This window comes from Camelina sativa, chromosome 10 (assembly GCF_030686135.1).
Source record: "Camelina sativa cultivar CO46 ecotype springtype chromosome 10, ASM3068613v1".
Classification (NCBI taxonomy): Eukaryota; Viridiplantae; Streptophyta; class Magnoliopsida; order Brassicales; family Brassicaceae; genus Camelina; species Camelina sativa.
Window position 1 is genome coordinate 10,474,610 of NC_141889.1, and position 27,879 is coordinate 10,502,488.

Sequence of the window (27,879 nt, forward strand, 5' to 3'; positions counted from 1 at the left end):
CTTGAAGTCTTTTATTTTTCTTGACCATTTGTGGCGCGCATAATGGTTTGTGTCTTACAGAAATTATATTTTGGATTTCTTGTTTTTTTTTTTTTTGTCAAACATTTTTGGATTTCTTGTTCTTCACGTGCTTTGAGGACTAGTATGAATGTTCGTCCGTGGTCTCTCGATTGCAAAAAGAAATATATTATTATTTTCCAGAAACTTTAAAGTTGAAACGGAGGAGGCTTTTGTCGAATCCTTTGACACGTCAAGTCAAATCGGATCTCTAATTAGCTTTTGTCGAAAGAAATTTAGCTGATGGTATAATTAGGCTAGGATACACTTGCGGTCAAGATTCATGCGAAAATGTAATTCTTATTCTTCGAATCGTTTGAAGTTATGATTAAACTAACCACCATTAACATGTGACCAGAAAAATTAATGATTCTTTCATTTAGTATAAATAGTAAAAAAAATTAAGTATTTTATAAGACATTAATAGTTGATCATCAGTTAAAAGAAAATTAGAATTTTCCTGGACTTGGATTTAGTATGACTGAAAAAAAAATCTATATAACCAGTTGAAATAAGTCAATTTTTTATTTTTAGAACTAGTTGAAGTAAGAATGCTAAAATATTTAAAGTTATTGTGTTGATATATATATATTTTCCTTCCGGATTGACGTAGAATAAGCTTTTGGTGTGTAGCAAAAAAATAAAGATTGTTTTAATTGACGACTACCCACCTACTTAATTGAAACGGGTTTTCAAATATTATCCGGTACTTTATTAAAATTCTGCAATAATTTTCTATACGTCCACTTAATTATGTGTATCCCATTCTATTCTACTTTTTTTCTTAATTAATATAATACGTTGCTCACTTTTTTTACCAACCCAATGAGGCAATGACTAGCACAACTTGTATAACACAGTACATGTAATGAAACCAAAACACACACGAATGTGTTTCCATACATGTGGATGCAAATTCTCTTTTCATACGAGTCTCCATCATATACTACTAATTAAAGAAAATTTACATACTACACAATATAAATGTTTTATATAACCTAATATATTTCTTTAATAAGAAATCCTTCGTTGTGGTTTTATAGATAGCCGTCGTCAATGGATAAAAAAGGCATAAATGAGAAAAGCAATATAGGGAAGGCAAAGCTAAACAATTTAATAACATAAAAAAAGATTTAAAAAACGTAAAACTTCAACACTAAACCATTTCCTTTTACACGAAAAAAAAACACGGAAAAAAAAACAAACAAGCGAAGAAAAGTATTCTTCAACTTGGCTTGGCTTATTGTGTATGGTCTATATATATTCCATTACACCCTCTCTTAAAACCCAAAACCTTCACAATCTTTTTCCTCTCTCTCTCTCGTTCTTTCTTTCTCAACATGACATCAAGAACATTCACAAGACTTTCCAATCTCATTCATCTTTTTCTTATGCTTTCTCTCGTTTTCTCAGGTTAGTTCATTATTTTTTTAAATATATATGAGATTTTAAAGTCGAGCTCTTAAGTTATGAAGTACGTTGCCGCGTTAATTATGAATGATGTGACATTATAATTTTCTAACAGTTTCGATTCTTTGTTTGGAAATAAATGCAGGGAATATACTACAAAGAGTAACGTCTCTTGGCATCAATTACGGGCAAGTTGGGAACAATTTGCCTTCACCGGATAAAGTCATTAACCTCTTGAGATCTCTAAGGATTACCAAAACAAGAATCTACGACACTAATCCTCAAATCCTTACTTCTTTTGCAAATTCAAACATTGAGATCATTGTCACAATCGAAAATCAAGTTTTACCTATGTTACAAGATCCTCAACAAGCTCTCCAATGGGTGAATTCTCACATCAAACCTTATGTTCCGGCCACTAGGATTACCGGAATCATGGTCGGAAACGAGCTTTTCACGGACGACGACTCTAGTTTAATAGGGTAAGTTATAATCTTTGAATATGAGATCTTTACACTGATTTCACTTTTTCTAAAATAGTGCTTTGTCACTTATAACAACCACATTTGAAAAAGAAAAAGAAAAACTTGCTATATTGTTTTAAAGTGTTAGTGTAATGAATTTAGTCCAAGAATACTAATTATTATGTATTCTCATCATTTTTTGGTAATAGATTCATGATGCCGGCGATGATCAACATACACAAAGCCTTGGTCCAATTAGGTTTAGACAGATACATTCAAGTCTCGTCTCCGAGCTCTCTTGCCGTCCTCGGCGAATCATATCCTCCATCTGCCGGGAGTTTCAAGCCGGAGGTGTCCTCCGTGATGCAACAACTTCTAGCTTTCTTGGAAGCCACGAAATCTCCCTTTTGGATCAATGCTTACCCTTACTTTGCCTACAAAGATAACCCAAAAGAAATTCCAATCGATTACGTTCTATTCAACCGTAACATTGGCATGACTGATCCCAACACGAGACTACACTACGACAACATGATGTATGCTCAAGTCGATGCAGTTGCTTTCGCAGCTGCCAAATTAGGGTACCGTAACATAGAAGTTAGGGTTGCGGAAACAGGGTGGCCTTCAAAGGGAGATGCCGGAGAGATTGGAGCGTCTCCTATGAATGCTGCCACGTATAACCGGAACCTTATGATGAGGCAATTCGCAGGGGAAGGAACTCCAGCGAGACGAAATGAAAGGCTCGACGTTTATATATTTGCGTTGTTCAATGAGGACATGAAACCAGGTCCTACTTCGGAGAAAAATTACGGTATATTCCGACCCGATGGTTCATTGGCTTACAACTTGGGATTCTCTACAATGTCAACAACGACGGCGAATTCAGAATCTGTCACTTACTCATCCTCTGCCACTAAGGTACAATTTAGTGTTCTATGTTTTGTTTTATTAGAATTTGGAAATATCGCGGTTATAACGACTAACGAGGATAAATATTTGTTAAAGGACTAAATGTGTAACAATGAATTAATTCTCTGTTTTTTCTTCTTCTTTCAGGCAAAGAGGAACTTGGAGTATTGGACAATTTTGATATTGGCGATGATTCAAGTTGTAATGTCGAGACTATTTTAGAGAAAAAGAGTATCGAGAATATAATAACGTGATTGGTTAGGATATATATTTATGTGTAAACATTTAATTATTTAAGCTTGATAAATATAATCTCATATTCAATTCAATATTCCAAAAATCAAGTCGGTCAATAGTTAAAAAATTATAAACTTGTTGTTGTCGTTTAACAAGTAAATTGACATATGGATATTAAATTAAATTAATAAACAAAGTTTATTTCTCAAGAGAAACAATTTAATTATTTAAGCTTGATAAAGATAATCTCATATTCAATTCAATATTCCAATTTCCAAATATCAAGTCGGTCAATAGTTAAAAAATTATAAATTTATTATTGTCGTTTAACAAGTAAATTGACATATGGAAATTAAAATAATTTGATACTATTAATTAATAAACAAAGTTTATTTCTCAAGAAAAACTCATATCGGCGTCTTGACGTACATGAAAAGATTGGAGTAACTTTGACCCTTAGGCATAGAATCGATGCACAGTAGCGGTTTAGAATCGATCATATTCTATTTTTTTGGTTCTCTAATTCAAGAAATATGACAAAGCTCTGTTGGACTTCGATATATTTTAAATATAAACTACTAGTTATAATATAGATATTAGAATGCAAAATCTATGCATTGGAGTGGACGGTACGAAGAATTGGAACTGATGCTAAGAAAGAAAAGAAGAAATTAAAAGCCATGAAACAAGAGCTTATGCTCACGATGCAAATCCACATGCTCATTTCCAATTCTATCGGCTTAATATACTCCCGTGTTCTTGCCCGCAAGACGATGCGTTTTTTACCTTGAAATATGAGACAGATATGCTCCTTTTCTCCATCTTTATCAATTCTCTGTCGTCTCTATCGTATTTTGCCGACTTCTTAAGTTTAGTTTTACAAAAAATAAAACAATTTAGCCGCACGTACGTCAATTTATTTTACTATGCTAGTGTATTATATTTTGATAATTCCTTAATAAACAATCTTGATGAACAATTAAACATGAAAATTATTTTCATACAATGGACAGTCAAAAATCAATCGATTATTTTCCGTATCTGATATATCTGTATAACAAAAATGTTCGTAAAAGAAATGAAAACTACAAAAGTGCCATGGGAGGAACAAAATCGTTTCACGTACCGGTTAACGATCTCTAAGGTTGTGTTTGTGTAGAAAGATCGCAAAAGAGAGTGGTAGCGGAATTAGGGTTTTGATTATGGCATGGAGATGAACCGGAGGGAGGTACGAATCCTTTGGGAAGCATAACAGAGAATGCATCCGGTCGAATCGGACGGTTTAAGCCGTTACTATTCTTGGCCATCATCTTGAAGTAGTCATCAGCACGATGATGAAGACCACGGCGACGAAGACTATGACGATATTCATAGTGGTAGTAGTGGTGATTGTAACGACGACGGTGGTGGTGGTGGTCTCGTTGCAACCGCCGGTTCAAAACCAACGGTATCGTTTTCTTGATGTAGATGAGTTGGTGCGGTGATTCGTTGCCGTTGAGATAGGTTTCTTTCTTTTGTGTAGTAGTAGATACTCTTGTTTCTTGATTCGGAGATGATGATGATGATGATGATGAGGGTGAGGTGAGGAAGACGAGAGTGAGAATGAGAGAGACGATGAAGATTTTGAGAAGGCTCTGTTTCATCAAATCATCCATTGCGATTGTGGATTGAGATAGAGAGAATGATTTCTGTTTATGAAAGAGAGAGTATAATGAAACATAAATGGAAGCGATGAAGTATATATCTGATTAGGTGGTTCCAATATTTATAGCCAATTAGCTAAATATTAATGAGTTTTCTTCAGTTAAACAAACCTACAAATGGTTAAATTAAATCAAACTTATAATTTGATTAATGGAAAATGAGTAGGGGAGTGATTTAGTAGTGGCACATTGACCATTTACGACATTCTTTTCATGAAATAATTATGTATTTAGAAAATGAAGTAACGAAAACTTTAATTCTTATTAATTATAATGATGTTTACTAACCTGATAAAATTATTTTTTTTATAATTATATAATTACATTTTAAGGGTTTAACTGTACCATTAACAAACGGATTTTGATGCGGCTATTTTTTATGGTTAACATTTATGATTTAACCGGTCGTATTGTTATGATTATGGTCTGAAAACTGCAATATATACGATTAACATAAAAACTGCAATATAGTGGTAGGAAATGAGGATTATAAATATATCCAAATTCTAATAACTTGAATCAAAACTAGCCCATTACGGTATCATCTTTTAGGTTAAAATATATAGTATAAATTTGAATTATATATGATTATACCGTAAAACACATATTAGAATTAGAATATATATGGTGATTATTTTTTTATTTTCAATGTGTACCAAGTCACGGACTCTGAGCTAGCGTGATTTTAGAAACCAATGTATTGCCTATTTGCCTTTCCATAGAGACAGTGCCGGCCATGAGGCCAAGCAAGGCAAGCAAGAGCTTGCGGCCGTAAATATAATAAGTAAATAACCGGCCGTAAAATTTCTAAAATATCTTAGTAATCTGATGGTTAAAGTGGTTGATTATTAATAATAGGTGTCGTGTTCTATTCCTAGAGTATGTATGTATACACATGAAGGCAATGTAATTTTTCACCAAGTTATTTAGCAAAAAAAGATTAGATCATGAAGGAGACTCTAGAAAACTAACTGGACATTGCTAATCCATCAAAAACCTTATGATAAAAAAAGAAACTGATCGAAGTTGACTTTACTCGGCCAACCACAATCAATGAGGGTTTCAACTCGTTCAAAACAAAGATCATGTAATCAAACATCAAACATTTGCTAAGGTGAATTATTGGGCCGGATTGGGCTTAGTTTAGTTATATCTGCTAAGTTACTAATAATGAGATTGGGCCTAAGTTATTATCCTACTTTAAATAGATAAAAGAATAAGTCAATAAGCATTTTTCTCTACCCAATAAGATTAAGGAAATAAAATATGTATACATTATTATAAAATTAGAAACTTAAACTGCTATTTTATAAACCCAAACTAACATATAATTTTGTTCTAATTGTAAAATCTAAACCCTAACCATCTCATTTGTAAACCCAAACCGACATATAATTTCGTTCTAATTGTAAAATCTAAACCCTAACCATCTCATTTGTAAACCCAAACCGACATATAATTTCGTTCTAATTGTAAAATCTAAACCCTAACCATCTCATTTGTAAACCTAAACCGACATATAATTTCGTTCTAATTGTAAAATCTAAACCCTAACCATCTCATTTGTAAACCCAAACCGACATATAATTTCGTTCTAATTGTAAAATCTAAACTCTAATCACCTTATTTATAAACCCAAACCGACATATAATTTTGTTTTAATTATAAAATCTAAACCTTAATTCTCATTTATAAACCCAAACCGAGATATCAACTCGTTTAATTGTATCTAAACCAAGCCAAGATTTAAATTTCTTTAAATAAAAGTATAAAGAATTTGTTTCCTTAATTTGTTTGGCTTTTCAATTTAATTATGATTTATTTTTTAAATAAAATATTAGATAGAACATTTTGATTGGTTGAGAGGGGAGAGGATGAATACAAAGGTTTACCCCTAGGGGTGAACCTAAGTATTTTTCCTCTATCAAAATCAGTAGTGTGAATCGAGGGAGATTCAGAGGAGGAGACTAGGCCTAGACAAAATACCTGAATCCGTATCCGAAATTTTAAAATATCCATTCGGGTTTTATTGAGATCGAAAACCCGAACCCGATCGGGTATCTGAATTAACCCGAACATGTATAAACACAGTGTAAAATAGTCACTAGTGAGATTTGAACCCATCCCCTAAAGCATTTAATGGGTGCATTCTAACCATTTTGCCACTTTAATATCTTTGCCTAATTCTAAAACCTCCCATATTTATATATTACTATGTACAACTTTCATTCTTTTAAAAAGAATTTAGATATGAGAGATTTTACTTATTTTGTAAATTGCATTTTATTTATTCTATACTCATGAATTATATATACCAAAATATTATTTTTACATATTAAAAAAATACAAAGTAGAAGAAATGCAAAACAAATAGAACATTTTCAACAAAAAACATGTTTGTCATACCTTTTTTTAACCTTTAATATGAGAGTTGGAGAGATTTGAATTTGGATACATTTGAAATTCGGATTGAATTTGATGTGTGTAGAATTTCACTCCAAATCTTTTACCTGAAAAGACTACACGACGACTGAAAGTGCACAGTTAATCAATTGTAGTATTTTAGGATCGATCCCACAGAGAGTAGCAAACACAAACTGAATTATAAGAGAAAGAACTATGGCTAAGACTAAAGAAGAGATTTAGGTTTTGGTTTTCCTAATAACTATTGCAAATAAATAAAAGTAAATAAAAGCGGTTTAAAACTATAAGACTAAGGCGTTGGGCATTTTGGGAGTCATCTTAGGGTTTTCATGGTTCTAATCAATATTAAGTGTAAGATCTAACAAGTAAATACTAATTTTCGGTTTAGGTTCTCAACTACGAAACACTAATGAACTAACAAGCTATTCTCATAGAATGAAAATCTAAAGTCTTCACGCTCTGTTACTCAACTTTCGCAGGCAACGTCACATGTCAACCAGCTAGTTAAACAAGTTCGATACATTCACCAAACTTCGCAACTCAACTTACGCAGGTTACGAGCAAGGCTTCGGTATAACACTAGTTCGAAGAAGTAGGATAACACGGTTAGCGCTCCCGTTCTCTAGATCAGTACTTGGTGATCAATCCAAGCATAAGCATTAAGATAAAGATATCCCAAAAGAACTCTAATATAAAACCGAAAATAAGATCTAACAACGTAATTGAAGCGAACCTATGAATTCCCCTTGAATCACCCCATAGAACCCAACAAAGTAAACTACTCGCTCATGATGCAAAGAAACAACATTGATATTATAAAGTATAGCATCAAAAGTGAATCAATAAACAAAAGGGGTTCAAAGTAAACTTCTCTATTTGTCACAAAAGTAACTTGATCCCAAAAGCAAAGTAAGTATGAAAGAAATAAGGAAAAGTAGAGATTTGGTGTCTTCGGAGATGGCTTCTAAGAGGAGGTGAGAGAGGACGAGCTTCGACGGCGGTAGAGGAGTCTCTGGTCGTCTCTAGGTCAGCTGCTGGTGGCGTGGATGAAGAACTTAGAGGCATAAAGGAAGCACACTCCAAAACCCTAGGTCTTAAGAGTATTTATAGGGTTTTGTTTAGGGTTAGGGTTTTGTAAGGGTAGAAACGTCTTCTCTTGTTAAGTGCAAGACAAGGGGCGGCAAAAGAGGCTTCTGGACCGTGGAGGAGGCTTGGACTGGGACGTGGTGATGGTCGCTGGTCAGGCCTTGAATGAAAGCCCATCGGCTGGTTGCTTCTCTTCACGTCGGTTTATAACACGTATCGGTAAATCGGGCATAACTTCCGGATGAATGAATGGATTGACTTGATTCCACTTCAAGGAGAAATATGACCCTTCCAGCTTTCTATAGGCACCAAGCATGATATATTGTGAGTTGTGGAAGGTCTTCAAAAGTTACCCGTACTGTAAAGCTCTGAAATTTTCCTAAAACGTATTTTCCTTGTCTTTTGGTCCTTTTTGCTATAAAACCTGTAAAACCTTCTTCAAACCTGAAATACTTGATAATAGATATTAAAGCATTGAAATCATATCAAACTCTTCCTAAATGCATATGAAAACTATAGCTAATATGAGTAAAATAATGATGTTGTCAGAATTCGAGTATTTTGTTAAGTTTAAGATGTAAATAATCAAAACCGAACCCAAATCTGAAGTATATTTTGGGTATTGGATAACCCCGAACCCGATCTGAATCTGATGGGTGTTTATCCAAAACCCGATCCGAATACTAAAAATACCCGAATGGGTCTAGGAACCATTTACCGAAATACCCGAAAATCCGAAATACCCGACCTGAACCCAAATGCCCAGAGCTAGAGGAGATGACGAGACATGGGTGCTCAGAAGAAGAAAGACGCGGCTAGGGTTCCGGAGGATCTAAGTCGTTAACAGTTACAATTCATTGTGATAGCGGACAGCTTCACCACTCGATTCCGTCCCTCAACCCTAGAACTCTAAAAGGTACTCGTACCTTTAGTAAACATCCCGATGATTGATTATACCTTAGCATGGCTCGAATCAGCTGGAATAGAGGAGATTTTTGTGGAGGTTTGATGTACTATGCCTTTGAGTTTATTATCAAAAATGGTGGTATTGATAACGAACAGGATTATCCATACAAGGCTTCTGATGGACGTTGTGATCAGAACAGGGTTAGTTTAGTTTTGTTTGGTTTTGTGCATTTCAGTTTTGGGAAACCTCAAAAACATTAGGCTTTGAAATTAAAAAATTTTCCTTGTCTTTTGGTCCTTTTTGCTATAAGACCTGTAAAACCTTCTTCAAACCTGAAATACTTGATAATAGACATTAAAGCATTGGAATCATATCAAACTCTTCCTAAATGCATATGAAAACTATAGCTAATATGAGTAAAATAATGATGTTATCAACTCCCCCATACTTAGTTTTTGCTTGTGCTCAAGCAAATAATCAAACTAAATCATGGAAAAGAGGTGTTGAAAATACTGGGAATTCACTTATCTTTGGGGATATTGTCTTTGCACTCTTCATCGCCTTGACATTAGGAACTTCCATTTGTAATCCACCATGAGAGTCATCAACTCTCCTTGATCCCACAATTCTTTAGAGTCTCCAGAAGCTCCATTGTCATCTCTTTACATAAATTAAAGCAGTAATAAAAAGTGAAATCTTACCAAGGGAAAATTGATCAATGGCTTGCAGACTCTCTTCAAGCTAAGACTTTCTTCATATGATTACTTTCCTCTCCCTTTTCTCACTTCTCTTTTTTTTTAATCAAAGGTGTAGGCGAATACTAGGGTCATCGGTAATTTACCTACCTCTTGCTTCCAAGCTTTGTGTGATCGTTTGACTCAAGAGTAGAATAATGAGGTCACAGGTAATTTACCTACCCCTCTAAACTGATCAAAATCATCTCATCTTTTTTTTTTTTTAGTATTGAAGGGAAGAGAGAGGGGACCATACATTTGAAGAAGTGCAATGTCTTGTGTGGCTTGAATGTAGAGATCTAGTCCAATGTATACCAATTCCCAGGACTTGATAATTAAGTCCGGTTTAGGTCCTATAAAAGTTAGAAACAACGTTAGATCATCTGAATATCCATCAAATAGGGACTTGGGGGATTGTTGAGTCGGCTCACAGTCTTTCCAAACTTTGGTTCTGTTGTCAAGCATAATCAAGAGTCATAAGAGTGTTAATGGAAATCAAATAAACCGTTAGAATAGGATCATAATCCCCTACTAGTTTTGACTCAATAAAAGAAAATGTGACTCGATAAAAACTTCAAAATTATTGATGTAAAAAGTGGAAAAAGGTCTCAAGTCAACAAAATAGAAAGTAGCATTAGTATAGGATGGAATATCCTTCCCCCCAAACTTAAATCACACCGTCCTCGGTGGAAAAAAAAAGAGATGAGGATTAAAAATCATAAGGAAAAGTGTTGGGTTTAAGAACAATGTCACCTTGATGGAATGATGTTTGTGTCGCTTGATGTCAAAGTTACTCATTAACAAGATCGTGACACATGTCAATTGTATCATTCAGATGTTGATACATGTCAATTCTAAATTTATATTGGAGTATGTAATATTAGCGTATGCGTTTTTTGTAACTATAAAAATGTTAAAGTGAAAAGACATATAATATGTTATTTAATGTGTTCATAAAGACAATTTATTGGTATTAGTAAAGACTAAAGATTATATTTTGACAGTAAAATATATTTGGGTGTACAGATACTCTTTTAGTGGTAATGTATATAGTAGAATTGTAAACAAATATACATTAGTGTATTATAGCAAAGAAAAAAACAACTATTTTCTGTAACTAAAAGTTTATCTCTTTATTTTTATGCATTGTTTTTACATATGAAAATAATTTAATATATATTCTTTGTTAAATTTGATTTAATTTTAATAATTTTGAACTCATCTACAACTATTTCTTTTTTAAATAAAAGTGTATCTATATACTTTTTTTTTCAACCAAACAATAAATTAAAAGGAAATTCCTCAATTAATTGTCCAAGCTAGAGGGATAAGAGAACGCAAAGCATACACGGGCAAGACAATCTGCCTTCGTATTTGACGCACGCAGAATTCAAAAGATATAAAATATTATGAAGGATTTCAACGAGTTAAACTCTATTATTATATTAAAAATAATCAGTTAATATCCACAAAATTTTTGGAATTCTACATGCATTAAAAATCTACATGCATTAAAAATAATCAGCTATAGAATATTGTGAAGGACTATATATATATATAATTAATGATTCCCTGCTATCTCAATATACACACCACCAAAATTGCCACCAAGGAGAAGCGTTGGTGATGCACACTCCAACCACCATAATTCAAAGTAGTCCTATACTAAGTAACTAAGCTTTTAATAAGAACTAGTTAGTAGAGAATAGAGATGGTGATCATAGCAGGTCAATTTTAAGTTTGTTACACTTTCTCTTCTTTTATTTCCGCGTACCCTGAAGTCCATGCTGGTCCCATATATTATGCACGTTATGAAAGGTACCAAAGACGGTAATACTGTTTTGCAGACGTAATGACAAAAGTAGAGGTTGATACGGAATTAAACTTCTGAGAAAATTCTACTGACCAAGTTAAGCTTTGTTTGACACTTAACATGTAAATCTTCTTACATTCTATCTACAGAACGTTTCCAACAACGTATGAATTCTACTGATTGTCTAGTCAACATTTGTCTAGCACATACAACAAAAACGCAAAATATCAATTTCAACAACAAAACAAACGTAAGATTGTTGATGATGCCAGTTTAAATAACAGAGTATCGCTTACATGTAAAAATATCAACTTAAAAAATAGGTTGTATACTGAAATTACATTGCAATCCATCGGAAACTCAACGCTTACCAATTCAGCTATCTTCTTCATCTTCTTCTTCATCAGATGCTTCCTTGAGCCACTGTATGAATGCCTCACATTGATTCAGATAAACTTTGTCAGATTCGTCTGCACCCGCTTTCTCTTCTCCCCATCTCAAGATCGCATCTTCTTGCACCACGTCTTTGTCATACAGAAAATGCACAATCTGAGCAAACAAAGGGACCAACTCTGCAGTTTCCTCACACATCTCTTCGAATTTCATTATCACCTCTATCTGTTCATCAATTTGCTTTACATAGAACCCAAGAAGTCCCTTGCTTTTCGTGATGATACTCGTCGTGTTTCTATACAATTCACTAGTAGAGCTACGTGGAGTATCAATTGCCAGTCTCATCATAGAGTAGAATATTGCTCCAGCACAATCTGCAGATGCCATGTTGTATGAGAACCGGAGTGAGTTAATCAAGGGAGTTACATGGTCCACATTGTTATCCTCTTCAACGGCCCTTAAGAAGGTTTCTCTAACCTCTCTCTGAAAGTAGCCATAGTCATCACCGTTGGGATCATTTGCATCAGTGCTAATACTATCATTATCAGATTTCAACTCCCCACGAGGTGGGACAACACTTTCATCCTCTATGTCATCATCGTCCGTGACCTGAGTGATATCGGCAAGTTTCTCCATGGGGATTGGTACAATGGAATGCTTCCACCACTCCTCGTCGTGAGAACTGTCAAAAACTTCCCATATGTAACCGGCTCCATCAGGACCAAGTTCAGATGCTTTGGACTCCATTTGCAAATTATTCACGCCAGACAAAAGATCTGCTGTCCCCCTGCTACTGTCAGCATATTCCAGTTCTTCATCGCTGTCTTCTTTAATCTCCTGTTGAAGTAAAGAAACCTTTGAGTATGCAGGCACAACAAAGTCCCGCCCAACTACAACATTGAAAGACAAAACAACACCAGGCTGCAGAACAGCTCCTGCCCTGATTTTCACCCCATCACAGACAATAGCGTTCCTTATCTCACACCTATCTTCAATCGTAACATTATTCCATATGTATGAGCCTTGTATCACCACATCTGATCCAATAGAACATCCATTCCCAATAACAGAGTTAAAGATTTTACCCCCATCACCAATTCTTGTGCCGTGTCCAATCACAGTGGAAGCTCCAATATCAGCAGATCGTGATTGAACTGCATCAGAAGCCCGGTACATCCCTCGTCTCTCGAGCTTTAGAGGGCGATTACCACTGAAACTTATATCAGGTACATACGGGTAAGTCCACCTCTGGATGATATCCTTGCTAACCGTATCATAGCTCCGTAAAGTATCGATCCTTGCAGCATAACAACTCGAGTGAACCTCATGAGTGAAAATCTTGTAACCCATAATATCATCAACAAGCAAACCCTTGACAAAATGACGACGCAGATGTTGATAATCAAAGTTATCCTCAAAGAGACTAAGCACCTCAGGAGAACAAATGTCAATGTAGCAATCCTGCACATCACTGCATACTAAAACACTAGTATCCAGCAGTAATGACTTATCTAAGCAAACCTCTCCGCCCTCGTTGTAATAAAGAAGCTGTTTCGGGATCTACCGCAACAAAGAGCTGGTCCGATCCTATCCTTAGCCTACTAGACTGCTTCTTAATAACCATAGTCATGATAGCTTTCTCATCTCTCTTCTTCCTCTCCCTATGTTCTCGAATCAACTCAGCTAGTGGCATATTACTCACAGTATCACCACTAACGAGAACAAAATCTCCCTGAATCTGAGACGTCTCTGTATGCTGCTGTTCATAAATGTAACGCAGAGCGTCTCCAACACTGGTGGATTTGTGAGACACAATCGTTCTCACTAGCGAGCACCATTGGGATTTTTTCAGGTGATCGATCAATTGCAACGAGTGAGCACAACAGAAAACGAAAATCTCATCTATACCAGCTGATTCGAGCCATGCTAAGGTGTAATCAGTCATCGGGATGTTAACTAAAGGTAGCAGTACCTTCGGGCGTTCTAGGGTTAAGGACGGAATCGAGTGGTGAAGCTGTCCGCTATCACAATGGCTTGTAACCGTTGACGACTTAGATCCTCTGGAACCCTAGCCGCGTCTTTCTTCTTTTGAGCACCCATGTCTCGTCTCCTCCTCTCTAATCTCCCTCGATTCACACTACTGATCAATTTGATCGAAATTAATAAATTCACACGAGACGTACGACAGACTTCAACCTATATCCGCATGATTAAAGTGTTTAATTCGATTTTTAAGTTTATTTTTTTAAAGATTAACCCCAGCCTCATTATGCCCAATCGAAGCCCAATAAGGCCCAATATTTAAACCTTTATAATAAACGCGAATGTACAGTATACGAATACCAAAATGTTTGATTATATGACGAATTGAAACCCTCATCGATTGTGAGATTGGTCGAGTCAATTTCGATCAACGTTTTGCTTTATTAGTTTCTTTGTTTTGTTTTGATGGATTAGAATTGTCCAGTTAAGTTCTGTAGAGTCTTCGTGATGATCAGATTTTTTTTGCTAGTATAACTTGGGGTGAAAAATTACATTGCCTGCAGAGATACAACATACATACTCTATGGAAAAAGGCAATATTGGCTACTAATATGTCACGCTAGCTAAGATTATGGTGTGCCTTGGTCACTCATTGATGTAAAAATACAAATGATCACCATCTCTAATGACATCTTCATCATCTATTTCTGCGTTTTCCGCATTGGTGACCTTTGTGAAGCTCCCATATCCAAATTTGTCACCTGTATTATTTCCAAGTTTATTTAGTGAAGCTTCTAGTGTATGGAGAGAATTTTATTATTGGTTTTATTAAGAAGAAAACAAAAGAGCTTACCTGCAAGTCGTAGCAGCTCTTCTATGGAAGCGGGTAGGATTATCAGCTTTGGTAAATCTTTTCCATGTGACTTCAAGTGGATGGTAACTCTCTTATCTTTTGGTTTTGCAGCTTCATGTTGATTGATTGGGATGTTAGATCTGCAATAAGGATATGTTCCCTGTGAATGAAGTTTAGATGAGGTATGATCTGCATTAGAACAACTTTTTCCATTGATTTCTTTATCTGGTTTCTCCCCTTCTTCTATCTCTATCCTATGTTCTCGAGCTCTTCTCTTTTCAGTTGGGCTCATTCGTTCAAAATCGATGTTTTCTGAATCATGCAGTTTTAAATATTTGTGTCCCTGTCGTTGATCAGTGGCATTTACTTCTTCCGTCTTTGGACCACCACCAAGCCACTCCTGGAGAAGTGCATCTGGTTGGTTACTTGTGTCATCAATTGCTATTGATTGTTGCCCTCTAAGTTTCTGCAAATATCAGTTGGTATTGGTTAACTTTGTTGTGAAAATATCTTTGAAATATATAAACTTAGTTCCCTTGTATATTGTATTCTTTCTTTCTTACCATGAAGAGGTTGTTCATTATGATACGTCCATCTTCAGTATGAGCTCGCATAGCACTCATTAGAGATGTTTTGTTTATCCTTAGTATCTGAGATAGTTTAGTTGTCCTAACTGTGAAAGGTTGTGGTGTATAGCATAGCACACCAATCTCTCCGAAGGCATCTCCAATAACTGCCTTGCCTTGAACCTACATACATGAATGTAAGGATTGTGGTTATTTCTCGTTCTTTCGGCTAACAGTTCTTTTGGTAATATATATTTGTTTACTTACCTGATCTTCTTCGCCAACGTAGACAGTAAAATCCTGCACAATCACCACAGGAGCGAGTAACTATGTCACAAGGTTACTTCAACATTCCTATACCGTTATTGAATATTTCAGTCACTCACCACTGCCCCTGAGACTAGAATGTAAAGGTCCGTAGGAGCTTCGTTCTGTAGTATTACATCTTCTCTTGGTGGGAAATACTCGGCATCTATATCTGAAACCTTGGTCGGACAAGGTATATCGAGTTGGTAAATTTATGGAACAATATAAACAGAAATGGACAAAGAAAGAGTTTACAAATGAGTAATTTTACCAACTGAAACAGGAAGTTGCGAGAAACTCCTTGAAAGAGGTAGACGTTCTGAACGATTGGGAAGAAGAGATAGTTTGCAATGCTTGATCGAATTGCTTTCGGCAAACCGTTCAAGGTTTCTTGTTGTTTCAGACCCTCTGTTTTGAACTTTAAGCAAATGTGTGATAACATCTGGTCTTGTATGTTTGGTGGGAGTTGGTTTCTTGATGCAAACTCTGAAGCAGCTCTAACAGTATCTCTCTGTTGAATTGAAAAAAAAAAAAAAATTCTTTATTTTGCAGGTTATCATTTCAAAGGATTGATGTGAAGTCAAAAGGAAGTGATTGAACTTACAAAGTTTCTGGTGCGGCTAGTCCAGTGAACCACAAGGTTGGTCATATTACCAATTAGGTAAGATGTGAAACCCAGGTTGAAGAGCATGAAAAATACAAAAAACAACATTTCCCTTGGATTCTCAGCATGTAAGTCTCCATATCCTGTTGTTGTTAATGTCGTAATTGACCAGTAAAGAGCGGTAACATATCTACTCCAAACACTTGCCTCCTTGAAATTTGGGTACACAGCTCCAATCCATGTTTTTGTTGGATCAGGATATCGATCTGCAATGAGGTAGTTAAAGCATCCAGCACAATGTACTGCAAAAAGGGTTACCTGATATAATAAAATTGTAAGTTGTAAGTTATATAACTCATCACCTAGTAGCTTTTATAGATGAAAAGAAAAGAGCTTTCTCTGTTTTTAGAAAAGAGTTTCCTCTGTTTTTAGAAAAAAGTTTCCTCTGTTTTTGAGAGACTTACCGAAATGAGTTTTGTGCACCGTGTCCAGAAATAGTTGAAGCGGATATCTTTCTCAAGCCTGACGCAAAGGGAACAATGGGGAGATATATTAAGATTTTATGCTGATTCTGTAAGTGAGGTAACTCTTTATAACTTGAAAGAAAATGGTTTACTTATGATTTAGTATTGAAAACGAACCTTGCAAACAGCGAGCTAACTCGTCTGAGACGCCAGAGCCTTAGCATACTAAGAACTCTGAATCCTATTTCGCTTCCATTGTAATTGAATAGAAGACTCAGTGACTGGAATGGAGCTGTTGAGCAGACATCAAAGGCGAACCAAGTAGAAAGGTACCTGAAAACCAATTCATTATTAAAAATCTACTTCCTTTGGAAACTTAATAATTGTACCAGTGTCTTTATGTACTTTTTATCTCTCACCGTATAGCTATTTTCTTAGGGTTATCGACCAGAAGATAAGAGTGGCTGTCTAGGTAAGCAACGAAGAAGGTGAGAATGATGTCAATGGCAAAAAAGCCATTGACAATGATGAAAAGCGCGTCTTTCTTGTAGGTGATGAAGGCAAACTCAAAAGGACAAATCCAAGCTGAGTAAATCACAAGAATGACCAGCCACATCTCCCATGCCCTGAATTCAACATTAAGAAGCCACAACTCAAGAAGACAACAAAAAAAAAACAGAACAGAACAGAACGCTGAAATGTGCAAGAAATAGTTGTGAACCTGAAACGTGGATCGAAAGGAGAGATGATGTGTTTACGGAGTTTAGTTGATTGGTTTATTCTAGCTCCAAGAGATGGCAAGAGATCAGCAGAGAGGAAGCTGCTGTGTTTGAATGTGTCCATATTGTATTCTTCAACGCAGAATCGCTTAAAGAAGTTTCTTGTGCAAGAGATTGACATCTTTCTTGTGTTGAGCTTCAACAAAGGTTAGTTATAAATATAGTGATGAAACTTGTGAAAAGGTTCACAAGCTAACGACCTTTTTTTTTTTTGCTTTCTCTTTCTCTCTCACGTTGCTTCTGACTTTTTTACAATACCAACTTGCTCTGACCCATTTCTTATCGTTTTCTGAAAAAGAGAAAGGAAAAAAAAACGAATTTTTGTTTTTGCAGGGGAAGGTTTTAACTGTTTAGCACAGACTTAGTGCACCATTAATGCTGCAAAAAAACAACAAAGAAGGCTTACACAAGAAAATGATTAAGAGGGTGAAATAAGAAGCTGAGTTTCACGCTTGGTAAGTAAGATGTGTTTAAGTGGCAGACATTAAGATTTTACAGCAAGTAATGCTCAGAGTTTCTGCTTTTGACAGGAAGTAAAGATTTGAAATTTAGAGAGAGAGAGATAGAGAGAGATGAAGAAGAAGATGAAGGAGGACGCAATGTGGTAATGGGACTTGATGAGATTGTGACTCTGGTGGGATATTCATTTACTTTGCATTTGAGGCTAATATATATATGTACACAAATGTGTGTATGTGTATGTGATTTAATGAGAAAATTTTGTGTGTGTTTTTATTACAGGAATCCAGAAATGGACCAGGTAAGGGAAATAAATAAAAAAAAAGAAAGAAAAGATGGTCAGAATAGAATTTTTAAGGGCCAAAAGGTATAAAGAAGATAAGTAAATTCTAGTATTCGTTAAGTATCTAATATGCTTTACGGTATGCATTTTCAAAACACTGCTTAATTGAATTGAGTTCTCTCTTGGTAAAAACCAAAAGGGTTAGATACAAGAAACAAACAATTCTTAGATTCTTACCTGAACAGCTCATAAGTAATGATGACACTTGGACCAATATAGGTTTCCACATTAGTTGTTTCTTGCTTTTGATTCAGGTTAGTTTTTCGTAATTATTGAACTTTTTAGCGTCTTGATTTATGTTTGATAGTATCTTTTGTTTTTGTTTTTCTCCCCTTGGAAAGCTCATATAGACCGTTCGTTTCCTTTTGATTTAGAAAGATTAAATCCTTAATTACGCGTAAACATCTAATCAGAGAAATTGACACACGAAAAAAACATCTAATCAGAGAATCTGACACGACATGTAAAGAACAAAAATACTAGTCCTAATTAGATAGTAAAAGCAGACAACTAAATTCTGTTTCACGCTAAAATTTATAATGGAAACAGATTGAAGTAGCAACAATCAAATCGTATATTTCAGTGATAATGTTTTCTCAATCAGGGAAATTTTCTTAAATAAGATTTTGTAGAAACTTATTATCATAGATGATGTTTCAAGATAATATATCTATTATTATTATTATTATTATTATTATTATTATTATTATTATTATTATTATTATTTTGTCTTTTCTTGCAGAAATTGGTTTTGACTCTGTCCAGTTTAGCTATACGTAAACATTTCTGATACAGTAATACATATACTTGCAAATATTTATTAAAAAAAAAACCAGATATGCCATGATGCTAATTACATTTTCTCTCTCTTTAAAAAAAAAATACTATTTCTGCTTTGCCTTTATTAATGATCACTAGGCACACTTATGCTTGTGGATATATTCTTGTTGTTTTGTACAAAATAGAGTATTCTTTGTACTTAGTACTTACAATATATGTTCTTTGTCTTAGATGGCTTTTGAATTGTAGTTTAATTGTCTAAAATGACTTAACAAAAACATTAAACTGATATAGTTCTTCGCTTGCCATTTTTTCTTTGAAGTAGCAAACTATCGTTTATCGTGAACGGCTCCACTATAATCAACCGCTCGGTATAAGAATCGGTTAAATCTTGCACATGCAAAAAGTGACATTGGGTCCAAATGGTTCAATATTTTTTGTCGTTTTTTTCAATGGGGAAAAAACACAGTGTTGGACTCAGAATGATTACCCAATTTAGGTGATATACATTGATACTATCTAATCTGACTGAGAGACAGAGTCCTTAACACTAATCCGATATTTTTCTAGCGACAGCCAGGGGATTTTCTTGGTGTAGCTCGTAACAAATGTTTGACATTATAATTTATAACATTAAAAAAAAAATACATGGGTTAATTGTTAGTCGTTACTAGACGGTTAATTAAGTGACTGATTAGTCAATTTTTAAGTTTTAATTTAATTTAAGTTCCCTTTTTACAGGAGTAAAAGAAAGGATTTAGTTCCTTTGCATTTCGTTTTAGGTCTTTTAATTTAATTTTATTGCCTTATCATGATAAAATCATTGTAATCTTAAATAGAGTATGTAGCACCCATATGTAGGTTTTTTTTTTTTTTTGGGACAAACGCACCCATCTGTAGGTTTAGCGTTGATTTATCCTCTTTAATCTATCATCATGATTCATCTCTGGTTAACACACAAAAGAGTGGTAGTGGAAACGAAATTGAATATCTAGTTAACACACAAAAGAGTAAATGATAATTCTAATTAAGTAGGAGTAGCTATGATCCAAATGACAGCTTTAGTAGTGGGTCGAACATACATGGTCCGGTTTCATGCATGGAATGTCTCCATATTACCCATTTAGTCCACGTGTGTTTAATAAGTTTATCTTGACGTAGAAATGCTTTCTTACTTCTTCCGCCTTTTTCTATAGGAATGCTTTTATCTTCTCTATAATAAAATGATACATTGAAAACATAATTTTAAAAGTATCAATCTATATATTTTAACCTATCTTCTTTTGTTGGATTTTTAGAATTTTTTATGTTACTTGTACTTAAATTTTTTTTATTTATTTGGTTTAACTAAAATACTTAAGGTTAACCAGATAATTAGGTTTCGATTTAGTAGGTTATGCCTCACGTGATTAGAGATTTATGTAGTTAGAGGTAGTTAGACGTAGTTAAAGATTTTGGTAAGTAGAGACTCTAGAGTCAAACCCATTCATTCCTCGTGACCACAGTTCCAAACTGTGAGACTTTTTTTAAATATATGTGTATTTGTCCATGTGTTTAACTCATGTGCATGAAGAATTGTTTTAAGCCTTTGAAAAACCTCTAAAATACTAACAACCACAAGAACAAAATTGTTTTACAATTAAGACTTAAGTTAAAACCTAGTTAAATGAAAAGAAAATAAGAGAGACATAAAACTATACAAGGCAAATAGAGAATCTTGGTAGTGGATCTCATAAGATAAAGCCAAGAGTTAAAGTGGTCCTTGAGGACAATGATGAAGGGTGTCCTTAATTACTGCCTTCAAAGCTTCTATGTTCGGCCTTCATATTCACGTGGTCCGTTTAGTTTCTTATATGTTTGTATAGCCAAATTCATGCATGAGTATGATTATTTTTAAAAAAAATTGGAATCTTAGAAGAAATTTGTACAAAAAAATATAATAACATTATATTTTGTCACCAGTGCATTAATATGATAATGTATGAACTATACTTAGAGGATATTATGTTGACAGTGTTAGAAAAAAAAATGAATTAACAAAAGATGCATGAATAGTATTGAACAAAATTTAACTCATTCTAGCAATTTCGAATCTTAAAAGTTAAGTTATGGTAATAACAACAAACATTTTCTTATCCACAAAGTTTGTTTTTGTATAAACTATACAGGGTCTAACATTATGCTCAGTCTGACAGTAATAGAATTATGAATTATGAATTGATAAATTATATGTTTTTGGCATCGTTATTTTTGTATCATAAAATATATCATGTTTTAAAATGTGTTTTCTAGAAATGATATTGTAGGTTTCCTACGCGATATAGAGAGTATTAACATGAGTTATGTTATATTGAGAAATAAATTATCGCATTTGCCTCCAAAGATTATGCAGTCATAAAGTAATTTTTTTTATGGAGTTTTTTTGTGAATGGTTAACATGACATTTAACGTAGGAGAGCACTAACAGATAATACTAACTCGGATTCAACTCCGGTAATCACAATATAAACAATTAAATGAAAAAGTGCATTGGAAGGTTGGGTCCGTGAAGGAAACTAGTTCACGAGTTCTCTGGTAATTTGAATGGAACAATTTGTTTCAACAAAAAAAGAAAATGCTTGACAGCTCGGTTGCTAAATTTGGTCTAGCTTCTGTGTATTTGAATCCCTTTCTTGTTTATTGTCAAAGAGACAATTGTTTACGACGGAATCACTATATTTTGTTGGACGGAGAATAAAATAAAAGGAAAAAATTGTTCAAAACGGCCATCTTAGAAATGAGAACGAAACCGATCCACCACAAAAAGTTGATAGAAGGTGAATGTCATAGTTGATTCCCATATTAAGATATGAAAATTCGATAACAACATTTGCTTCACCAATACTTATTTACTTTTGAAATATAAAATTGAGAAATAAGAAATCATATATTCTCAAATCAATGAAATATTTTTATAATGTATGGAACAAAACTGGTGAACTGCGTGTGTAATATTGGTCATGTGTTAATAGTTTGTCCTAAGATCAGACACATCATGGAGTGACAATGTGGTGTAATTTGTGGTTCTAAAAGATTTTGTTTTAATCTACAAACCTCGTTTTAAATTTCATGTGAACTATAGGTGTGGTACGTACACATTATGTTATGTTTTACCAGAGTTTTTCTTTTGGAACTTTTTACTCAGATTCTTTTCTTTATATATTTTCATAGAATATCATGTAAGGAGGGGAAAAAAATATATAGTTGTACATAAAGCGTATTAGAAAGTGAAGATCAAATTTGATTCTAGTAGTTTGTAGGCTAAAAGACATTAAAATGAAGTTGACTCTTTGAATTCAACAAACACTGACTTGACATAGTATATTGATTAGCTCGAATATTTTCGAATATAATATGATATTATATTTGGTGTAATGAGAAATGTATGGTGTATATATTATTTTTGTTCTCTTATCATCAAAATTCTTCACGCCATAGTTGCGGAAGATCTTAATATATGCCATTTCCATAAGTGGTTATCATTAAAAAGTGTGTATCTCATACATATCATATAAAATAATACAAAAATTTGTAATGAATTGGACGGCATAATTTTTTTGTTTCTCTTCTTTCAAAAGGTAAACTCAGATTCCTCATGAGAATACTAATTAATATACCAATATTGATATTCAAGCAACCCATATATTAAAAGTTATCTTCCGGAAACCTGTATAGATTTAATTTGGAAATGAGAATTTTGTTTTTGTTTTTTATAAAATGATTATTTTTCCTTTTCTTTTGAATTTTTTTTGTTTAATAATTGTACACTAACTCGTACATGCATGATAGAATCCACTGAAATCGTCTATATTCATAACACATATTTTTAGCGTATATTATTATTAGATTAGGATCCGTGCTAGAACAAATGTTGTATTTCGTTTTGTTTATTTTATAATTACCATAATGAAATATAATTTATATGATTTTTATAATATATTTTTTTAGATAAAATATTATGAAAAAAAAATCATATGCAAGTTTTTTAGTCATCGTTAGATCATGCTATACACACGCTGATCCTTTTCATCGAAAATAATAGTCTTCAAACAGCTCATTTAATTAACATTTGATATACCATTTAATATTTGCATATTACATTTAAAATAGCATGTAATATTAACATTACATATTTTGTGTTTAGGTATATGATGAAATATGAGTGAGGTATTTTTTGTGAGAGGTGATTTGTATCATTTATATTGGCAGTTTTGAAGATTCTTCCGATTAATTATTATTCTTTGCTTAGATTTTATTCCTTTTTTATGCTTACCAATATTTTTTATGATATATATTGGTGTCAGTAAAAAAAGAATTAAGAATATTGTGAAATTAATTGTCTAAAATCTATTTAAATTTTAATCTTCCTAAAATGAACAGTTATACAAATTACACCTAACATATATCTTGTAACAAATTAATCTCAAATTTTTAATAACCCATTTGTAACCTACTATTAAAATTATATAGTCTACAAATTTGAAGTCGCATACTTCCGTTTTATTATATAGGGGATTCCTACATAATCCTACCTTTCCCTAATCCCAAACTATGGGTTTAATTGGGTTTTAGGCTGTAAATATTTTTCAAAAAAACAATTGGGGTAAATACTTGTTGCGTATTATATATAAATTAATCTACACTACGCGTCTACGATATAGATATATGCATTAAAACAATACGTATAATATACGTAAACAATAATATAATACTCGGATGTGTGACTCGTCTGTGAAAACATTCATGCATTGTAAGTTGATTGACTTTTCTTAGATAACAAAGTATATAACACCTCAATACGTATATATTTATATATAAGTAATGTTATCATAATTTACTGATATTCATAATTATTAATTTATGGCTGGAATGCAATGTTGTTACAAAAAAAAAACATACTATACTCTGATTTTATACTTTTTACACCTATCAACTATGAAAAAAAAAAAAAGTACTTTTTAGCCCAAAAAAAACTTATTCTACTGGAAACCACGAAATATCGTAAAATTTCATTCTATAAAACATTAAAACTATAGAGAAATTGAAATAATTTCTTTGATTTCTGATTGTTTTTTAAATATTATGTTCTGCAATCTATACTAGTATTTTTGCATCAGTTTTTGCTCAAAAATGTTTTCTGGAAAGTTTTTACATTGAATGCTATTTAATGCTTATATTTATATCCAAACAAGTTTAGTTAACTTCTTCTACTATCCTTAGAACCAAACACAATTAAAATAATTTAAAAATCCATATATATAATGTTTTATAATTAATATAGATATTTAGAAGATTTATTCCAGATTAAAAAAAACTTATTCTCCAATCATCTCTTTTTTATTTTAAAATTTAAATGTAGTGAATCATCATGTAATACAGAAAGTTAACAAAAAAGGTATATTTTTCCTGCATATATTGTGATTTGAATTTTTTAAAACAAACATATATTACTCAATTAATATAAAAGAGTGTGTTCAACATTCATATATAGTAAATTTACTGTATATAGTAAATTATAAAATTCTAAGAAGTTTATAATTTATAACTAATATATCTAAACTTAATAAAATTTTTAAAATTATAAATATTTAAACATATTAAATTTTCAAAATTACACAAACGAGTTATATTACATGACGAGTTATATGATATTACGGGATTGAATTAATAATACTAAAAAATAAACTATCAGTACGAGTTAAATACTCATTTTAATGTTTTAACAACACCAATATAAAATATGTCGAATCAAACTGATTTAATTAAGATAGTAGTAAAGAAAAATTATTGTGCAGTATACCACGGTTTATATATTAAATCACTAAAATTAACAAAAGAGTATATTAGCAAAATTAGTATTAAAATAGTATGTTAAAAAAAAATTTACCCCGCGGTGTACCGCTGGTCATAATCTAGTTTATAAATATAAAGAGATCAAACAACTAATATTGATCTGTTTTTTTCTTAATTATAGTGATAATATTTATTGCCGCCTCTTCTTAGCATAGTTTTCAAGCAATGAATAGTTACTGAGAATTTTCATATTCTACCAATGCATTTTTGACTTTTGGTTGATAAATTAACATTTTTTTTCCTGTACGCCTATACATGTATACATTCTAAGCCAGTTCACTTCAGTAACTTAAGTTTCTCTGCCTCATCTTAGCAAGTTTTAAATCACTGAGATATCCATTATTTTTTCGTCAGCTTTCGTTTTTTTTTTCGTTTTCTCATGATGATGACCTTTTTTTCCCCTGACTTCCATGTGTCTCTAACATGATGACATGTAAGAAGTGGAGTTTTAGATTTGGTCAAATCTGCCATTTGAAAATGGAAGACCAAAATCAAGGAGCATATCCCTAAAATTTTGAGAGTGATAGAGAAAAAATATATAGGAGACTTAAGAAATCTCTCACTCTCAAAAATCCTTACTGATTTTGCAAAATCCTTTGGGCCTACCAACTATTGTAGGGGCACCAAAAATATAAGTTTTTCTTGGGTGTTATAGCGTCTTGCATTTGTCTTCAATAACTATCAAATTTATTTTTCTAGTTATTAACTCATACAATACGAATTTTGATAGAACTGAAATGGTTCAGAGTAGTTATATAATTTTATAGTAGTTGAAGGTTTGGTGGACTGGGATCTGGTTCTCTCAAGCCACGTCAAAAAATTTCGCTGGTTGCTTGGCTTGCCACTTTAAATAGACTCACCACTGATCACAGAATGCATGGTGCAGTGGAACTTAGGGGTTGACTCTACTTGTATTTTGTCAAGACCAAATGCTTTTATTAAATTTCAACCGTTATGGTTGGTATTGGTTCAACTTCTACAATTAAAGCAGGAGAACTAGAGAAAGGGGTACATATAGCTAAAGTGAGAGAAACAGAAGCTAGAGCCTTTTTTGCAATTTCATCTGCTCTTTGGTTCTCGTCTCGTTGGATGTACTTGAAGCAGATTCTCTCGAACCTATGTGCCATGACTAGGATATCGTGTAGAATCCTGTGGATCTCCTTGTGACGGATCTCCGAGTTGGTTGCTTTGATTAACGTTTTCGAATCTGAAGCAAAAGAAATTATCTGTTAACCCATATCGGAAGCCTGTTGGATAGCTCGGTTCATGGCTAGTGTTTCGGCTATAAGAGGGGAATCAACATGGGTTACTATAGCTTGACCAGATACTACTGATCCGGTGCACGGATCTCTAAATATCCAGCCGAGACCCGCCACCTTAGAGGCTTCATTCCAAGCCGCATCGATGAAGCACTGAATCTTATTCGCACTAGTCGTCCTCTGAGGTTTCCTGGTTCGATTGTTGGTGTTTTTGTGAATTACATCCTGGGCTGCGTTCCATTCTCTAGCGTGGGAAGTAGCTTGGGAGACAATTTCGTTGGCAGGGGTGGTCGTTTTTTCGAATAGGAGTTTATTCCTCTGTTTCCAGATGTTCCAGATGATCCAGATACCCAGTGAGCCATCAATGATACCTGTTGGAAGTAAGCACTGTAGTTTACTTAACAATTCAATCCCCATTTGTAGATTTGTTATCAAACTTGAATCTAATAGTCTCTTGAATGGTGTATGAGCCCACACTTGTTGGGCGAAGTTGCAGTGGAAGAACAGATGCTCCGCCGATTCCTCTTGTCCACAAAAAGGGCAACTAGCCTCCGGGTTAATACCGTGTTCTTTCAACACTTTTCCAAGGGGTAGGGCATGTTTCATGACTTTCCAAAGGAAGAATTTTAACTTTGGTAAGCACTTAACGTTCCAGATTTATTTCTCCCATTTGAAATCCTCATGATTTGTGTGATTTTGTTTCGACTCTAAGCTCGACATGGCAGTTTGGTATCCAGATTTTGCAGAGTATTCCCCAGAAGGAGTTGGTAGCCATATGTATCGGTCATCTGCTCCTAATCTGCTGGGTTTTAGGAGAAGAATCTGATCCTCATAAGAAGGGAGTATATCTCTAATTTTCTGTTCATCCCATTGCGCTGATTGGGGCCGTAGTAGTTCAGCAACTCTCATATCCTGACACTCCGCAGGGATTGGTCCTATTGGTACAGTTGCTTCTTTTAGTGAAATCCACGGGTCTTTCCACACCAAGGAACATGTCACTGATCCTATAGCTCTGCCTAGTTGTTTCTTCAGGAGGTCTCGTCCTATAAAGATACCCCTCCAGCCATGGGAGGCTGAATTCGGCGGTGTGCACTCCAGAAAAGGTTGGTGCTGGCAATACTTCCCTAGTAGGACTCTTGCTAGTTGGCAGGACGGGTTGGTGAGGATTCGCCAGCTAATTTTAGCTAGGAGTGCATCGTTAAAGGTAGCTACCTCTCTGAATCCCAAACCTCCTTCTTTTTTTGGTTTTGTCATTTTCTCCTAGTATATCCAACACATTTTCCTCTTTTCAGGTGATGAATCCCACCAAAATCTAGTCACAGCCGACTGAATTCTTTTACATAAAGATCTAGGTAACTTGAAGCAGGACATCGTGTGAGTTGGCATGGTAGAAAGCACTGACTTGAGCATGGTGGTTTTTCCAGCAGTGGAAAGGAACCTCGAGGACCAGCTCT

The 27,879-nt window shown here is 33.9% G+C and overlaps 4 protein-coding genes and 1 pseudogene across 8 annotated transcripts; 1 reads left to right on the forward strand and 4 right to left on the reverse strand.

Annotated features, from left to right (window-relative positions):
* Positions 1-1,351: 1,351 nt before the first annotated feature.
* On the forward strand, positions 1,352-3,169 carry LOC104718489 (glucan endo-1,3-beta-glucosidase 14-like). The gene is made up of 4 exons (XM_010436248.2): positions 1,352-1,470; positions 1,613-1,949; positions 2,141-2,849; positions 2,988-3,169. The coding sequence occupies exons 1-4, from the start codon at positions 1,398-1,400 to the stop codon at positions 3,060-3,062; spliced, it is 1,194 nt and encodes a 397-aa protein (XP_010434550.1). The 5' UTR covers positions 1,352-1,397; the 3' UTR covers positions 3,063-3,169.
* A 956-nt stretch (positions 3,170-4,125) lies between these two features.
* LOC104718490 (uncharacterized) lies at positions 4,126-4,794 on the reverse strand. Its single transcript, XM_010436250.3, has one exon. It carries the CDS (start codon positions 4,730-4,732, stop codon positions 4,217-4,219), a length of 516 nt encoding a protein of 171 aa, XP_010434552.1. The 5' UTR covers positions 4,733-4,794; the 3' UTR covers positions 4,126-4,216.
* A 7,181-nt stretch (positions 4,795-11,975) lies between these two features.
* LOC104718491 (uncharacterized) lies at positions 11,976-14,293 on the reverse strand (annotated as a pseudogene).
* A 332-nt stretch (positions 14,294-14,625) lies between these two features.
* Positions 14,626-18,435, reverse strand: LOC104718492 (potassium channel KAT2). 5 transcript variants are annotated; one of them, XR_015568871.1, is made up of 12 exons: positions 18,099-18,373; positions 17,635-17,981; positions 17,333-17,539; positions 17,091-17,246; positions 16,914-16,971; positions 16,450-16,767; positions 16,117-16,356; positions 15,926-16,017; positions 15,807-15,839; positions 15,537-15,722; positions 14,974-15,439; positions 14,626-14,881 (listed from the first exon to the last, which is right to left on the reverse strand). XR_015568871.1 is itself a non-coding variant. In XM_010436252.3 (12 exons), exons 2-12 carry the CDS (start codon positions 17,811-17,813, stop codon positions 14,766-14,768), a joined length of 2,058 nt encoding a protein of 685 aa, XP_010434554.2. In that variant the 5' UTR covers positions 17,814-17,981; positions 18,099-18,431; the 3' UTR covers positions 14,626-14,765. The 5 variants fall into 5 exon arrangements, 4 of the variants coding, with proteins under 4 accessions (XP_010434554.2, XP_010434553.2, XP_087325981.1 ...); XM_010436252.3 differs by having other exon boundaries at positions 15,926-16,024; positions 18,099-18,431; XM_010436251.3 differs by having other exon boundaries at positions 15,926-16,024; positions 17,635-18,435.
* Positions 18,436-26,104: 7,669 nt separating this feature from the next.
* On the reverse strand, positions 26,105-27,031 carry LOC147935966 (uncharacterized). The gene is made up of 2 exons (XM_087468535.1): positions 26,488-27,031; positions 26,105-26,373 (listed from the first exon to the last, which is right to left on the reverse strand). Exons 1-2 carry the CDS (start codon positions 27,029-27,031, stop codon positions 26,105-26,107), a joined length of 813 nt encoding a protein of 270 aa, XP_087324661.1.
* Between the last annotated feature and the right edge of the window lie 848 nt (positions 27,032-27,879).